General features: G+C 36.4%; 1 protein-coding gene across 4 annotated transcripts in view; it reads right to left on the bottom strand.

Annotated features, from left to right (window-relative positions):
- Positions 1–8,173: 8,173 nt before the first annotated feature.
- Positions 8,174–16,972, bottom strand: part of snx13 (sorting nexin 13) — a 33,483-nt gene continuing 24,684 nt past the window's right edge. For 2 of the 4 annotated variants that reach the window (XM_081376791.1, XM_081376793.1), the window contains exons 16-26: positions 16,509–16,546; positions 16,354–16,423; positions 15,360–15,502; positions 14,452–14,559; positions 14,251–14,361; positions 13,185–13,346; positions 12,859–12,930; positions 11,874–12,019; positions 11,716–11,784; positions 11,522–11,634; positions 8,174–10,651 (exon numbers count right to left, since the gene is read on the bottom strand). In XM_081376791.1, the coding sequence (XP_081232917.1) occupies positions 10,419–10,651; positions 11,522–11,634; positions 11,716–11,784; positions 11,874–12,019; positions 12,859–12,930; positions 13,185–13,346; positions 14,251–14,361; positions 14,452–14,559; positions 15,360–15,502; positions 16,354–16,423; positions 16,509–16,546 (1,265 nt within the window). In that variant the 3' untranslated portion in view covers positions 8,174–10,418. Of the gene's footprint in view, positions 10,652–11,521; positions 11,635–11,715; positions 11,785–11,873; positions 12,020–12,858; positions 12,931–13,184; positions 13,347–14,250; positions 14,362–14,451; positions 14,560–15,359; positions 15,536–16,353; positions 16,424–16,508; positions 16,547–16,972 lie in introns of all 4 variants that reach the window. The other 2 variants (XM_081376790.1, XM_081376792.1) reach the window with 1 other exon arrangement.

Consider the following 16,972-nt stretch of genomic DNA (forward strand, 5'->3'; position numbering starts at 1 on the left):
CTCGTTAATGGAGAGATGTGCGACACGAACGCGCGCGCGCGCACACACACACACACACACACACACACACACACACACACACACACACACACACTTCAACTGTCTCACAGAATTATTAATCAGATGTGATTTCTGCACAACACAGTGTTTGTGTTTCTGATTTGAGGAACCACAGCGCCTAGCTCAAAAATATCCAAACTAATTCTGCCGGACTGAACACTAGGGCTGTCAACGAATATTCTAAATTCGAATATATATTCGAATAGTTTTAAAAAACAGAAATTCGAATGTGAAAATTAATATTCGAATGTGGAAAAACGCCCGCGGTAGCAGAGGCGCGGCTGTCAGCTTTGCGAGTGGGCGCGCTGCCTGAGGGGTCAGGGACAGGTAACAGGAAGAAACGTTAACGGTAAACAGAAACATTACTAAAGAGTACTGACTAAATAGATATTGCGCAGCATGAATAAGGTAGGTTAGATACAGCAGTTTCATGCACTGCAGGCTTCCACTGGTTTGATTATTTACCGTTTCATGTCAAGGAAAAGTTAAATTTTTTACCACAGCACAGCTCGCTCGGAGCGTTCAATGTCGGATTCGCGTCTAGTTGGACTCAATTTGCGCGTCAAAAGCAAAAGTTTGATGCTCGGAGAGCGTGACGCCTCATTCGCGCCACAAGACCTCCAGACGCGCGTAAACGCGTCTTTACATTGACTTAACATTGAAATCACTCGCGCCAGCAGACGCTCTATTCGCGTTTGGTGTGTGAACGCAGCGGGTGAGGGCGAGAGAGAGAAAGAGTGCTTGCGAGTGAGCGAGCAAGAGTGAGTGAGGTCTGCGGTCTTGGCCATTAGGGGATTTACTTGTTTGTTTTTGTGTATGTAATACGTTGTCAAATATGTTTAAACTTAAATAAACTACCTATACAAGTAGTTATGTCTCTTTGTATTAATTTGTCCTGTTATTGACGTAATGTACGTCATTGACAAAATGCGCAACCAGATGTTCGAATAGTTCGAATATTCGTGTGTTTTTTAGAGGGAATATTCGAACGTAATTTTTGAGCAATTTTGACAGCCCTACTGAACACTAGCATGCACAGCAACACACTGGCAAACACTCACAACACCTCAGGTGGTTTTTGCACAAGCGATTTACTTCAGACAAGGTAAAAATGTAGCAGACTGTTTTGTGTGACGAGATTGATCAGAGTCTCCAGAACGCCTGACGACACTGAAGCCTGTAACAACAAGATTCAGATGCTCTGATGCTCTTGGCAGACGCTCTCCAAACAAATGACTTATCCAAATCACGCTTGTGTCAAAAAAACAAGACCATAAAGTGAGCATGAAAGTCTGATAATCACACGTGTGTTCCCTGAACACATTCCAGAGGTCAGGGATCTTTACTGTACTCGAAGTCACGGGTTCAGAATCGTGACAGTCTACATTACAACATGCAGCGCTTACTTTAAGGAGCTTTCCACAAATAGAGTAGAAAAAAGCAAAACTACAGCTTGAAGCCGTCGCTCACTCATTAGGAGCTGGTGTGGGACCAAATGTTGCTTTGTATTTAGTGATATATTCATACGACACAACAAAGTGTTTATACATGTTTTTTTCCACAATAACTCTGATTACAAGGCCGAATGATCAAGCTTGATGAATGAACGCAGGCCACACTACAATCTGAAGGGACTGATTAGTTACTTGTCTTCTTTTAATGCGTTTATAACTACAGTAGGTTTGTTAATATTGATGTTAGGTAATATCTCAAACAGTTATATCACATTAGAGTTAGATTTTTATTCATAAAAAGTAACTTAAACCTACACTAACAATTCAACTCTCAAATAGAAAGTCTACAAATTTCTAAATATAACAGTAAAACTTGCAAAATGTTTTTTTTTAGGGCTGTCAAAAGATTAATCGCGATTAATCGCATCCAAAATAAAAGTTTGTGTTTAAATAATATATGTGTGTGTACGGTGTATAATTAAATTTGTATATAAAAATACACACACATGCTTGTATATATTTAAGAAAAATGTGTAATTTATATCTTAAAAAAGTATATTTATATATAATATAAATATATACAGTATATGTATGCAAATATTTCTTAAATACATACATGCATGTGTATTTATATACAAAATAATTATACAGAGTACACACACATATATTATGTAAACACAAACTTTTATTTTGGATGCGATTAATCGTGATTAATCTTTTGACAGCCCTAGTTTTTTTGCAATGATGAACTAAAAAAAGGGAGTTTACAATTAATTATGACTGCAAAGCATTTCTGGGACTGCAGGAATCTGACATAATGATGCAAGACACAGCAAAACATTTTCCTCCCTGAACCCTGGAGTCTAAAACTGAGTTATGAAATAAGAACTGAAATGACTTCTGTCTCTGTAAAAGCCTGCAGCATCGAACAGTCCTCTAAGCTCCGCCCCCTGAGCCCCTGCAGCCAATAACGAGCTCCTCTTACCCGAGACTGCAACCAATGAGAACCTGCCATCACAAGCTGCCAGCCAGATACGGAATCTATCTCATTACACATACACACACTCTGACGGTTACTGTTATATGGCTGATATTATCAATCTAGTCTGATTTGTCACTAAGAAATACTGTTTATAATAAGATCCAGTGCAGAATGGAACCCGAATCAAGAGAAATCAGGCATCATAACAAGCTAGTTTCATACTTTTGAAACCCGCCATAGATAGACTTTGCGGACTGAATTTGAATAAATAATCATTTTATGATTCGTATCAGCGAATCGCGACCTTCACTGACCTCTTTAAAAACAAGCAGAACTGACAAAAATATCATGCTAGACACAAGCTATACATGAACTACTGGGCAGATCCGGATTTTAGCGACAAACAGGATATTTAACAAGGAAAAACGTGAAAGTTGTGTTTTGTATTAGAATGGAGTTTGCCGTTGATTGTGTAAACTGTTTTACATTAACCAGCATTAAAAGACTGTTATTAATAATGATTGATAAGACTTGAGTAGTAATTAAACATGTTGGAACTTTAAGGCCCACTGAAGTGCTTTGTTCAATGTGTTGATGTGATTTCCACTGAATCAGGAAGAAGGGGCGGGGCATATTGAACAGCTCCTCCCCTTTTATAAAACAGCCAATAGCGTTTAGTTTCTATCACAGCTCGTCCAGAGCCGTTGAATTCAGTAAAGTCGCAGTTTCCAACTGATCTCTAACCGTTTCTCATAATCTCCTCCATATTGCCTTAAAATACAGCATAATTCAAAAGGGTTCGAATAATTTTATGATCCGCTCTGTGTTTCGTGTCTCTGGACAGGAGCTGTGGCGGTTCGCGTGACACTTCATTCGCCCCAATGGAAAGTTTATTTACATTGTCTGAATTGTTCCATATCCCCTATATAGTGCACTATGTGCCATTCACCATGTAGAAAATAGTAAATGTGTGAATAAGTGACCAATTTCAGCGTCTGTTTATAATGAAGGGGGCGGAGCTTTCGATTCTAATGAGCATTGGATTGGACAGTGAGAGACTGTAAGCTTTTAATTGAATGCTTATATCTTCTAAATGTGAATTGTGTCATTGTTTTGGAGCACTAGCTTATAGATAACAGTAAGGCAAACATGATCATACTAAAATCCAAAAAACGTCGCATTTTGATTTAATGGGGACTTTAAAAGTCTCAGAATAGAGTCTGGATTTGATGAGGTCAAACGCCCTCTAGAGGACGCGAGAAGCACAACCGCATGAGAAAAGGTGTCGATTCATGATAAACAGTGTTTACTGTACAGACAAACGCAGTGTGTTTTAGCTGTGCTGGTTTGATGGTTTTATAGGGGGTTTGGCCCTGCAGAACAACTAGACCAATGTAACCCAGTTCAGGTTTTCTTTAGCAGGTTCTGGCTGATGTTTCAGTCTTCATTCTCTCTCTGTTTTCAACCAGCATACAAACAAAAACCACGGCCTGCTGTTCTGAAAGACAACCCTGTGTGTGTTTTCACTCGTTTCTAACATCAGTCTCATTTATATGACTATTTACAGGATGAACGCTTCTGTTTGTTCACTATCTTCTCCTCTCAACCTAATCTAACAGCCCAAAACGAAGAAAGTGGGAAAGGGTTTAATAAATGCAGGTTTGCTTTAGTTGCATGAATGATGCTTCATTTAATAAGCAGACTGCTGTTAAACTTTCTTTCTGTCAGTCATAAATCCCTCATGTTACACCAAGCAGAACTTATAACAGCAGCCAGAATTTTGTCAATCACAGCTAATGATGCAGATCAACTTGACTGTAAAATGGCAAATATTAAACATGACTGTTTGCTTCTAAAAAAAAATTAGCAAAAAAGGCGATTTAACTTAACTGCAAAACAGATTTAAGACATTAAACATTTTTATAATAATTAAAAAAAAATTTAATGTAAACGAAATGGCGTCAAAAAATATAAAAATATGTTAATTTAGCCAAAAAGACCATTTAATGAAAAAAAAGATTAAAGAAAATGTAAAATATAATAGTAATAATTATAAATTAATAAATAAATTAATTCAAAATATTTGAACACGACGAAATGTCAACCAGTCTACGGAAGCCCTAAAAGGCAAAGGCTTTTTTTTGTGTGTGTGTGTGTGTGATCTCGACATAAAAAAGTAGTTGTTTTTTACAATAATTGTTTGATTCTGAAACACAATTCACACTGAGAGTGTACTGTCGCCACACTGCCATCTGTTGGCACAGTCGTGTAACTTATAGAACAACTTTTGTTATGTCGAGATCACGAGAAAATGTAATTATTGAAAACAAGACAAAAAAATAATAATAATCCATGGCCTTTTAGGGCTTCTGTAACCAGTTAATGAAATGACAAACATAAAAATACTATTTATCTAATACATTCATTTAAATTTAAAATGAAAATGTTTATGTGGCAAAAAGTTAATGTCCGTGCTATCCTATTTGAGCACTACGCAGATAATACGCACATACTTTAAGGGTATTAGGGCCAAAAAATTAAACGCTAGGTAAACAGAAAAAAGCATAGAGTGCATTAATGCAACAACGCATCATTTGCAGCAACAAACCCAACGCTGAACCACTGAAGCCTGCGATTGTTAAAAGCTTAGCCTGCTGTTTGATTGGCACTTTCGAGGCAGCAGCAGCAGCACAGCCTGAGATGCGAGCACAGGTGAGGTGAGGTGATTCAGGTAACTGATGATCACAGACCTGCTCTCGGATCCGCAGCAACATCTTCTTTCTCCTCCAGCGCCGGGACTCGTGCGCAAACCAAGCCGGACTGGCGCTTTAAAAGCCTAAAAGAGCCCGACACATCTCAGACAGCCGCGGGAGAATGTTCTGCCACACATGCCAGGGCTTGAGTTTCCTCTCCTCTTCCTGAAATAGACAAACACAAGCGGCACAAACACACAGAAGCTACAAAAGCTCATTTCTAGCGTCTCCACTCTCGCTGCAGTTACAGGACGAGTCCGACAGAGGGCGCTGAAGACACGCGAATGTAATGACATATTATTATGAAAGTCAATTTATCTTAATCTATTAATTATGTAGCCCAGTATTACATCCGCAAAAAGCACAAACAATACTATAACTTCAATAAAATATTATAAGGACTTTATTATTTTTTATTTGCCATTAGACTATTTATCGTTGATACATTATTAGTGATATGCGATGTTCTTATCATGACGCAAAAAAAGAGAGAAAATATTCATATTTATTTCTAATATTTAATTTTACAAACAACAAATGGGTTGGTAAATTATATAGATATTCAAAGTACAACGTTATGGTAATACACCAGGCTATTTAAGAATTATTCATGTTAAACTCAAATGGGACATTGATCTGAAAAGGCCTATCTAATGTTTGACAGCTTATCAAAGATTCTACCGCTATTTATCGTGCAAGTCAAATCATTTGACTCAATTTGACTCAATCCGGAAGTAAAACCAGAGTGGAAGTTCTTTTGTCGCCTGAAAACATCTATGCCTGACATTCCACAACAAAGCCTAATCGAGGACGCCCCTGATTGGCTGAAACCGAGCGCGATGCAAAGTGAGGTCATCGATGATTCCTTTCCTACCATGTTGTTGGTTGTTTTTCTCATCAAACTGTCCAAAAAACTGTTCAAATATATTCATACAAGCTGAATGTTGTGTTCATTTACCTCGTCTTAGAACCAGTTCACAAATAATAATAATAATAATAATAATAATAAAATCTACCGAGTTATTTATTTGAACAATATACATTCAATAAATGTATTTTATATTTAATAATAAAATAATTTAACTAAAATAATTTGATTGTAAGTGAACCATTTAAAATACTAACATGTTTAAAAATAGATTAAAATGTAATAGAATAAATAAACGTATATATTTTTTCTAGCTCGATACTAGATGCCTCCAGTCTTGAAAACGTTCATATAAACTCACTAACACGAACTCAAATAGCCCGCTTTGGCATGTGAGTAATGTCGAAGTCAGTGCTTTAGGGTGCAGTAATTAGACAGATGGTCATTTCTCCTGCTGGGGAATCTGTGGCTGGAATAAGACAAAAATACTACAGCTCTGTGTGTAAGAATAGCAGAAGAGTCACTGAACCACTCTGGCCTTTAGATGTAGAGCCTCAGGCCATTCACACAACCTGACATTTGTCTAAAGAGTTCCTTCCCATAATAACCACAGTTGCATCTAGAAATACTCTCGTTCATTGCTGTGTGCTTTTGGCGCCACCTTGACGTCACCAACAATAATGCCACGCAATGTAAGAAGAAAACACCAAAACAAACACGCATTCAATTATTGAATGAATTCAATTTATTGCAATACATGGAATAATTATGGCGGGGACTTAAAAAAAAAAAAAAAAAAAAGCTGAAATACATAAGAACAAACACTCTACTAGAATACACAAATTGTTAATAAATACATTTTCATGGAATTTCTTTAATTGCGGTTGTTGTTGGGAGAATTTTCTTTGCATTCAGAAATACTAATTATTCTGGGCATATAAGATGTTAAATATAAGTCATTTTTGTATCGACGTTTTAAATATTGGTTGGCATTTTAACTCTTTCCCGCCAGCATTTTTGATAAATTTCATAAAGCTTTCATGGATATTTTCACAATATTTTATTATATAACACATAGTAGCCTATATCAAAAGATAGAACAGAGCTGTTGTTTTTAAACAACACTAATTTTATTCTTATTATGCTTCATTCTTTTTTAACACTAAAATGTGGGTAAAGTTTAATTAAAAAAAAAGCAAATTGTTAATCCTCTTCCTGAATCGACATTTCATCTGACGTTTGGCAGTTTTGATGTATATGTTTGATGATGGATTACATGCACATAAGCAATGCTTCTCACGTATAAGTATATAAGCAGATCAGGGCTTTCTGTTATGATTTATTAATTTAATTTTTAAAAATTAAAACCCTACACGTTTTTCTATTTGAGTTTTCAAATGTACTAAACAGATAATCATATTTTCAGTTGTTTGATGATATATCTAGAACAATTATAATTTTATCATGAGAATGCCGTTTCTGAAAGATTGGACAGTTTGGAAAAAGACTAAATGGTGTAGATTTTTAATATCTTCCATAACTGAAAATTATATTATCAGCATTTAAAAAAAAAAAACAGTGTCTGAGATTTTTTTTCTGGTTAAAAGATCTTAAATCAATGCAAGAATCACATAAATCAACTAAAAATGGTTTAAAACAGACTTGTTGCCCACACTTGTGATATATATATATATATATATATTTTAGGGCTGTGCAACGATTAACCACATCCAAAATAAAAGTTTGTTTAAATAATATATATATATGTGCGTGTACTGTGTATGATTATTTTGTATATATAAATAATATATATATTTAAGAAAATGTGTTTTTTTATATATAAAATATTTATATATAATATAAATATACAGGTATACGCATGCACATTTTTTCTTAAATATACACATGCATATGTGTGTATTTATATATACACAGTACACACACATATATTATGTAAACACAAACTTTTATTTTGGATGCGATTAATCGCGATTAATCGTTATATATACACACACACACGAAACATAAATGTAAAACTTTCAGAGTTCTCATGCTTAATTCTAGTCGACTCTTTATTTCCGTCATTCACACACACACAGTAACGACAGCAGTCTCATCAGGGCAGTGAGTTGGAGTTAATTTTATTAGTGTTATACTGAGTTAAGCTGCTCAAAATTAATGTTTTAGAAGCATAATGCAAAACACTCTACTCCTTTAGAGTCCTTTTCAGTCTATTAAAACGACCATGACATTCAAATCGACTTACTTCGTTAAAGAAAAATAAGAAAATATAATTGACAGTACATTTAGGCACACCGCTGACACGTACTATACACCAATATGCACAGTTCATTTTCATAGATTCATACAGACGGGGATTCAGAGAGCAAATCAAATGAGGAATCTGAAACATTTGTATCAACCACTGAGTGAATTTAAAGGGGAAGTGTGCTCCTGTGTGACTCGACCAATCACAGCAGAGTTCAGCTTCTCAGTGCCAGCCAATCACAGTAGAGAAAGAGCAAACCTGCGTGTGACGCTGGCCAATCACAGCAAACAGCCACAAAATAAGAGCATCATAAAGTTCAATTAAGAGTTTAAGTGCTATTTTTATTTTAAAATCACATAATTAGTTCTTGTCTATTGGCATCAATATCTGGATGAAGCTCACGAAACCTGAGACAGGTCATATTCACTCCAAAATCGAAATAAATAACATATTTGCGTAAAGACTTAACTTTCCCATGACGATTTCTGATCCAAATTCTCATTACTTAAATTGAAAGAAAAATCGAATTATTACATAACATGAAAAATAACTTATTTGTTTAATTATTTGTCAATTATTTTTATAGATATTATTATTTGAATGGTAATATGTATTTATTTCACATTACAGTAATGAGAATTAAGGAGGGAAATGTGTATAATCGTCATGAAAATGATGTTACAAAGCAAAAAAAGGGCATAATTTTCTTTAGTTGTGTACTTTCACATAAGGGTGAAATATGATCCGTGCATGTTTATCATAAGAGTGTTTAACCTGTGTGCTCTGACGCCAGACGACCTCTGACCTCTGCTTGCATGTTTTGAGCCTCCGTTCACCAACAATGTGCTTTCACTCGTCCCTAAAAGCAAAAATCACGCCAAAATCCATCGTGAAGAAAACGGCAGGAGTGACGAAACATTAAAAAAACACAAAAGCATCCCCAACACAAACATAAAAGCCAGACTTATAAAACAAGTCCTTTAAAACAAGCCATTTACAACAACGGAATGTTCAGGTGGTTTCTGAAAGAGTTTCGTGTGGTTTCCGATTTTGTCACTTGAAAACTATCCCATACACGATTATTAGAGAACATGCATTAAAGAAACATATTGCACAACAAAGAATAACGTATTCTCTGATCAGGCCAGTCGAGATCTCCTTGATGTGTGTGTTTGCGGGGAAGCTACGTCTACAGCACACGTCTCTTGGTCTTGGATTTAAGGCTCTATATCTCACGCGCAAACAGTCTTCGGCATCGGACAGTTGCAGTTTAGTGCTACACTTGCTATTCTAAAATAAAGTCGTTTTAAAAAACAAACACATGTACATGAGCCTTTGATTGAGTTATAAAAACAGGACACACACACACACACACAGGCTCACTAGAGACGGGTACATTCGTTTAAAGCATATCTCTGTATGCGCTGAACTCCACGTAGCCGCCGCCGCCGCCCATGCAAACACACGCTAGGTGAAATTCACCATCTCTGTCCTCATTTGATGTGTTTGAGGGCTTTAGATTATGATTAAGTCATTTTTATGTGTAAGTGAAAGGCGGAGGGGCGTGGCCTGTTTTAAACCCCGCCCACTCTATGCAACAGGATAACATTACGCTTATTACAGTGTCAGTGCCACATAATGTTTGTAGATGAAGATCATCATAGTACGGTTCTGCTTGTAATGAGTGTTAAGGTGCATAGGTTGGTTCGTTCACCATACTGTATTGACGATGAGTTCGACCACTGCCGAATACAAAACAAACCCCAAAAATCGTATGTATCTACACAGTGTCATCCCAGCAAACATACGAACGGAGAGGACGATCGCTCAGTGTTCAGTCTTTAGTGGTTCAGAGGTGAGCGAAGTGTCGGACAGTGCGCTTCACGATGGTAAGATGAATCCTCTATGCTACAACCGTGTCGATGCAGTGCTTTAAACGAGAACAGCCAGGAGGCACTAAGAGGAAGGTGTGTGTCGAAACACACGCGCCTGACGACTCCTCTTCTGCGTCGGCGGGAGAATCGTCCGTCTGTCACCTCTTGTGCAAGCTGCGCAGTTTTAGTGAGTATTTAAGCACACGCGGCGAGCGCGAGTGGAGCTTCACGAACAGGTCGGAGAACTTGTACTGAGGAAACAAGGTCTCCAGGAAGCCCTCGAGAAAGACGTAGACCAGCCGCCGGTTCAGAGACTGGTGCTGGAACATGTCGAAGACACGCAGGATGCCCTTGCGCGTGGTGTCCGCCCCGATGATGTGCTTCAACTCATCTGATGGCAGGAGAAGAGAGTCAAAATTTCAAGATTAATCGCTAAAAGATCACAATCTCCATTCAAACACCCACGCGATCTCATTCCTAAATGACAATGATCCTCCTGTGTCTAAACAACCTATAAAAAAGCAGTTCACAAACAACCACTTCATTTCAACCACACAGTATTGTTATTTCTGTGCTAAAAACTTTCAAATGACCACAAAAGTACTGGAATAAACGTTGATGCTTCATATAATGATTGCATCCATAACATCGTAACGCCACTAAGTGGCGAAAGTGAGTGTCATTGAATCAATCATTCAAGAGATTCGTTCAAAAACGCTGATTCATCCAGTAATGAAACAAATAAAGTATTTGAGTGAGTCATTGAATCATTCACTCAAACGTTTTTTTTTTTTTGTTTTGTTTTTATAATTTGGATTCATGAAACATTTTAAATAGACTACAGCAATTAACATTTTGTTAGAACCTCTAGTAAATTACGTTAACTGATGCTTCAAATAATGATTGCATCCATAACATCGTAACGCCACTAGGTGGCGAAAGTGAGTGTCATTGAATCATTCATTCAAAAGATTCGTTCAAAAACGCTGATTCATCCAGTAATGAAACAAGTGAAGTATTTGATTGAGTCATTGAATAATTCGCTCAAACTTTCTTTTTTTATATAATTCATATTAATAAAACATTTGAAATAGACTGCAGCAATTAACATTTTGTTAGAACCTCTAGTAAATTAAGTTATTTTGTTTAGTTTGCTCAGAAGTGTGATCTTTATTTAAAAAAAACAAAAAAACTGATTCTTAGTTTATCCAGAATCATGCAGCTCTAGTATAGCACTTTCCACAATACTCATTGTAAGTACCTGGCATGATGCCCAGGAGTGTGGTTTTGGCGGCGACCCGCGTCCTCATACGGAGGCTTTTGTCTCTGCGTGGCGGCGTCTCGGCGAGAATCCCGTTCGGCCAGTAAGAGTCTCTGAGGAGTCAAAAACCCAGTCAGAAGTCAGAACCACAACCATTTATATTTCAGAACAGAGAGTACGCATGCAATCATCACCTGAATCTCTTCACATAATCAGACACTTGCTCAGGCGAGGTCATGTACTCGACGTGATCCACGATTTTCCTGCAGTGAAGCATAAAGAAACGTTTGGCGTTGAGCAGAGAGGAAAAATACTGTCGTAATGCGCACGAGAGTGCACGTGTCCATCGCACCTGTTAATGGTGTCTCCATACGTGGCTTTGATGAGCTGCTGCAGGAGGTTCTTGATGTTTCTCCGCAGCCACTGATTTCTCTCCTTCAGGTCAAACACTTCGTCCATCAACAGCAACATCACCCTCAGAGGAATATTATCATCCACCTTACAGCAAACCAACATTGATGAAACTCAATATGATTAGATAAACCACATGCAAAACCACTGAACTACCAATAAACAGGGATGCAAACTAATCGGGGTAAAAAAGGTGACAGAGGCAAACCCTCATAGGAGGGTCTGAGGTCCAGGAAGACTTTTTGTTTTTTAATATCACCTTTAAAATGTGGATTTTGCATTGACACAGCTTGTTATTATGGTACCCCTTCAAAATGACTATATTTGTTCAATTATAAAAGTAAAAATCAATAAATACATTATTATGCTAATAATACTATTGTACTGTAAAATAAAAAATTCTTTAAAACAAATTATTATTATCATTTTATATAAATTCTATAAATTAAAGCATTTAATAATTATAATAATATTTCTATATTTTTTAAATCATTTAAGATATACATTTATATGGTTATAATAATATTGTACTGTAAAATGAAAAAAAAAAAAAACATTTAATAATAATAATAATAATACTTTTTATTAAATTATAAAAAGTAAAAGAAATCAAAAAAGGAATATATTACTGTGGTAATAATACTACTGTACTGTAAAATAAAAAAAAAATAGTATTTAATAATAATAATAATAATAATAATAATAATAATAAAAGAAAATAAAAAAATCACTAAAATTAATACAAACATAATATCTTTGCTTCTAATCATTAAACTATAAACTTTCTACTAGAATTTTTTATTTTAATTATTAAAATGTCATTATTTATCAGTGCCTTAAAACATATTGTGCTGCGATACAAGACAACAGACCTCTTGAGGCTGTGTTAGAGCGATCTGGCCAAGTGTGATGTGATGTTGACTTACGTTGTCGTCCAGCTGGGCCGAGACGCGGCAGTGTTCGGGATCGATGTCAGACTTTTGGATTAAAGGAGGAACCTGTGGAGCAGAAACATCTGGAGTTCATGTCATGCATTCACTGATAAAAAATTAATATATTCAAATAACGCCAGTCGAGCGCAAATGCTTTGCCTACATGTGTTTTGCTCCTGCTCAGCTATGCATGTGAAATTACTGACTAAAGTTTCCCAGTTATACAGAAATAGGCTAAATAAAAGTGTATGTAAAGCGTCCAGTTTTTGAGGTCTTTCGCATTTCTCGCTGTGTTCTGTGATTCTCTAGTCGTGCTCTACCTTAAATATGGACTGTTTAATATCCTGGCCAATTTTCTTAATATCCTGGCCCATGTCCGCCGAGACTTTGGACACTCCCTCAGCCAGGCTGTCCGGCAGTGACTTCACGGCATTGGACACGTTCCGCATGGAGCTCCGGAGAGGATTCACAAACGTGTCCATCTGTCCGAGTCCAGAGAACAGGACAAATTTACAAAAACTGCGAATCCCATCAGACAACAAGTATGCCGCTCCCCTCTGGATGAATACATCGGGTTGCGTTCAATTTAATCTCTGTTAGTCGCTATGTTAGTATCCAACTGTATATCAAGACGTGGATCATGGGAGCTTAATTGTCTTTGCCACTGCTAATCCTGCTCAACTTTCCCGCTCCACCAGTGGTTGCTTTTCCTCGTTGTCCAGAATCGTGAATTGAATGACTTTTGGCAACTCCAAAATGCTGTTTGTGTGAACGCACCTTTAGTCTGTCAATCTCTCCATCAAAAGTGTGACAAGAATATCAAGTCCAACACAGTTGTGTTTTAGTCTATGGGGTTTTCATCTTAAATTTATGAATGATTTCTGCTGCAGTGTATTGATACGAGTAGTTTGCAATAATATACACCTCTGTTAAAAAAAAAATCGGTCAGAATGATTTTGTTATTCAGCAAGGATGCATTAAATTGATTGGTAAATTTGAGCAGCAAATCATTAGAATGATTTCTGAAGGATCATGTGACACTGAAGTAATGATGCTGAAAATTTAGCGTTGATCACAGGAATAAATTACACTTGACCATATATTCACATAGAAATCATCTATTTTAAATGTTAATTGTATGTTAACAATTTGACTTTTTACTGTATTTTTGATCAAATAAATGCATCCTTGGTGAGCAGAAGAGACTTCTTTCTATTGATGCATTGAAATAAAAATGGATAAATATGATTCTTTCTTGTGATTATTTGGTAAAAAAAAAAAAAACATGCTTAGATTGTTTTATATCAAGAGATTTCTGACTATATCTGGATATATACACCTTAACTGATTATTCAGAGCATATTTTCTGCATGTGGCGTTTCTCACCTTGCGTGCAAAGTCCCCTTTGCCTTTGCTGTACGCCTTGTTTTCCAGGAAGTCATAGACGTAGGGTATCAGCATGGGACAGGCCTTCACCATCTCAGGGTTCAACAGCAGCTGCGGGACAAATTCAGCTCTCAGCACACCTGGATCAAAACACCTGAGCTAGCAGAATCCCAAATAAACACACGTCCTTATCTGACCCACCTGTAAATATGAGTTCAGGTCCTTCTTCCTCTTCTCCAAAAACTCCCTGTCCATGTTGTTAAAGGTCTTTTTGCCAGGAAGCTTGAGAATCGGACCAAGGCTCTCAAACTACAGATAGGAAACAGATCTCAGCAAACTCCACAAAAGCCGTTTAGGTCAGAAAATGACTTTGTTTACACTGGCAGGCCACATTTTTAAGCTTACCCAGACCAACATGCAATCTGTGTTTGCAGAATTAGAACACTAGTTTTTCTACACTTCCTTCGTCCCTTCTATGATAGTTTAGTAAATATTTTGGCTAGTTGATTATTCATCCACAATCAGCACAGAAAATGTAGCAAAATGTAGATTAAAATCTGATTTTTACAAAGCCAATATAAGCTACATCCATATATTTTAAGATATGCTTATATTCAAATCGTTGTGAATTTGTTTCAAGAACAACCAAAATTAAAACAATAATAAAAATACATATTTTGCTTATAGAGAATGAAAATCTCCAAATTGTCAAATAAACAATTCAAAATGTATTTTTTTTTTTAAATGAGTTTGGGTGAAATGACATTATTCATCATTGTGACTTAAGCACATTTCACCCCCAAATCTCACTAATGGCAAAAACAAACATTTATTACAATTTATTAGAATTTATAGAAATTATACATCAGGGTGGATTGTTGTACTTGCCTTTCAAGTTATGCAGAGTAAATTTTTTTATACATTTTTACTATTATATAGTAAAAACAAAGGTAATGTAAAATGTAAAAAATACATAATAAAAATAGCAAAACATAGTTAAAAAATTAAATCTGCATAACTTGAAGACAGTCAAACAATCTTCCCTGATCGGTGACGCCTGATGTTCATTTATTGGTAAAGTTCTTCATCTTCCCCCTCGACTCGCTCACCTGCTCCGTGATGCGCATGTGGAAGTCGTGGAAATCGCTGTAGCGGCGGTACGTCTTCCAGATGTCCTCGCTGCCGTCTGAGTTCTTGCGTATGACGGTGACGGTGTAGAGGGCGTACGTCTTCCCATGATCGTTGCAAACGCCTGCCATAGGAAGTTGGTTTAGAAAAGCATCAACTACAGGGAGGCAGGAGCGATGGAAATGAAGGAGCAAGAGCCGGCAGGGGCAAGAGGACAAGAAACGACAAGACAGACACACAGCAGAGAGAGAACGACACAAGACAAAGCCACACAGGGACAGAGGGAAAGAAAATGAATGTAAGAAAATAAAGAAATAAAGTTGATGGAATGACAGTCACAAAATAAGAATGAAAACAAAGTGGCAGGAAAAGTGTTGCATCCTTCAAATAAATGAAGCTTGAAAATGAGAAGAAGTGAACACTGAACATCTCTACAGATCTGAAATAACACGTTTAATAGAAAGTAACTGAATTAAATAGAAATCAGAACTCGAAGAACATCTGCAGATGAGAACAGGCCAGAGGTCATATTTCACCCCAGAATCAAAAAATTAAATTTTTTTTAATTAATTTTTTGAAAAAATTAATTATATTATGCATAAAATAGATGAAACTTATTTTAGGAGCATAAGGATATTTGTGATGTTATATTCATGACATTTAAGAACATTGCCTTAATTTTCTTCAGCATTACAAAACCTGTTTTTTTTTTTTTTTCCTTTTGATATCAGGGTGAAATATGACCTGGTTATTTCTCATTAGATTCACCTCTCCAGATTTGTGTAAGCATGTGCAATGCAATAAAGACACAAGCATTGCACATGGTTACAACCATGCTGGTTTAAGTTTGTGTCCAGCCATGATGAGCGATAAGCAACACGACAGAAATGACTAGACGCATAGTGAATGATTAGGACACAATGTTGAACTCTTGAAATTTGGGTAAAAACAGCAAAAAAAGGGTAAAACTCTCACCTGTATCAGAGATAAAGGCATGAAGCTGAGCAGACTCATCCACGCTCCCGCTGCTGAGATCATCTAACGACTACAAAAAACAGACATTCATTAGAAACAAATCGAATACATTCAGCACAATGTATGTAAATATAGATATGTTTTATTTAACTTACTAAATTAATGCTTCCTGTTGGAGACCCGTTGAATGACTCTGGAGAAACAGAAATATTAACGGTTACACAAATCTAGATGCATTTGAAAACTCATCTCTTTCTCTACGTTTTGGCCTTTCGTCCACACTGAAGTGTTTATGTCCTACGAAAACTGAGGTATTTGAAAACGATGACGAATGTTAGTCATGTGACGCATATCGTACCAATAGATATCTGTTTATACCCGTATGTACCTGCTATGTGCTATTAATTTTCACAAGATAAATGTTACTTTGTACAATCTTCATATTACATTTCTGCAAAGATGACAGAAAAATTAATTACAACTGACCCCGTGTTTTGCTGAAGGACAGCAATTGCGTTTTGTATTATGTCTGATCTCTTGGCATCATCTCAGTGAGTTTTTATAATGTTTTTGCGTGTGCATTAAGATGATTTAAAGGGGCATTTCACCCATTTGAACA

The sequence above is a fragment of the Scardinius erythrophthalmus genome, assembly GCF_964197995.2.
Source record: "Scardinius erythrophthalmus genome assembly, chromosome: 10".
Taxonomy (NCBI): domain Eukaryota; kingdom Metazoa; phylum Chordata; class Actinopteri; order Cypriniformes; family Leuciscidae; genus Scardinius; species Scardinius erythrophthalmus.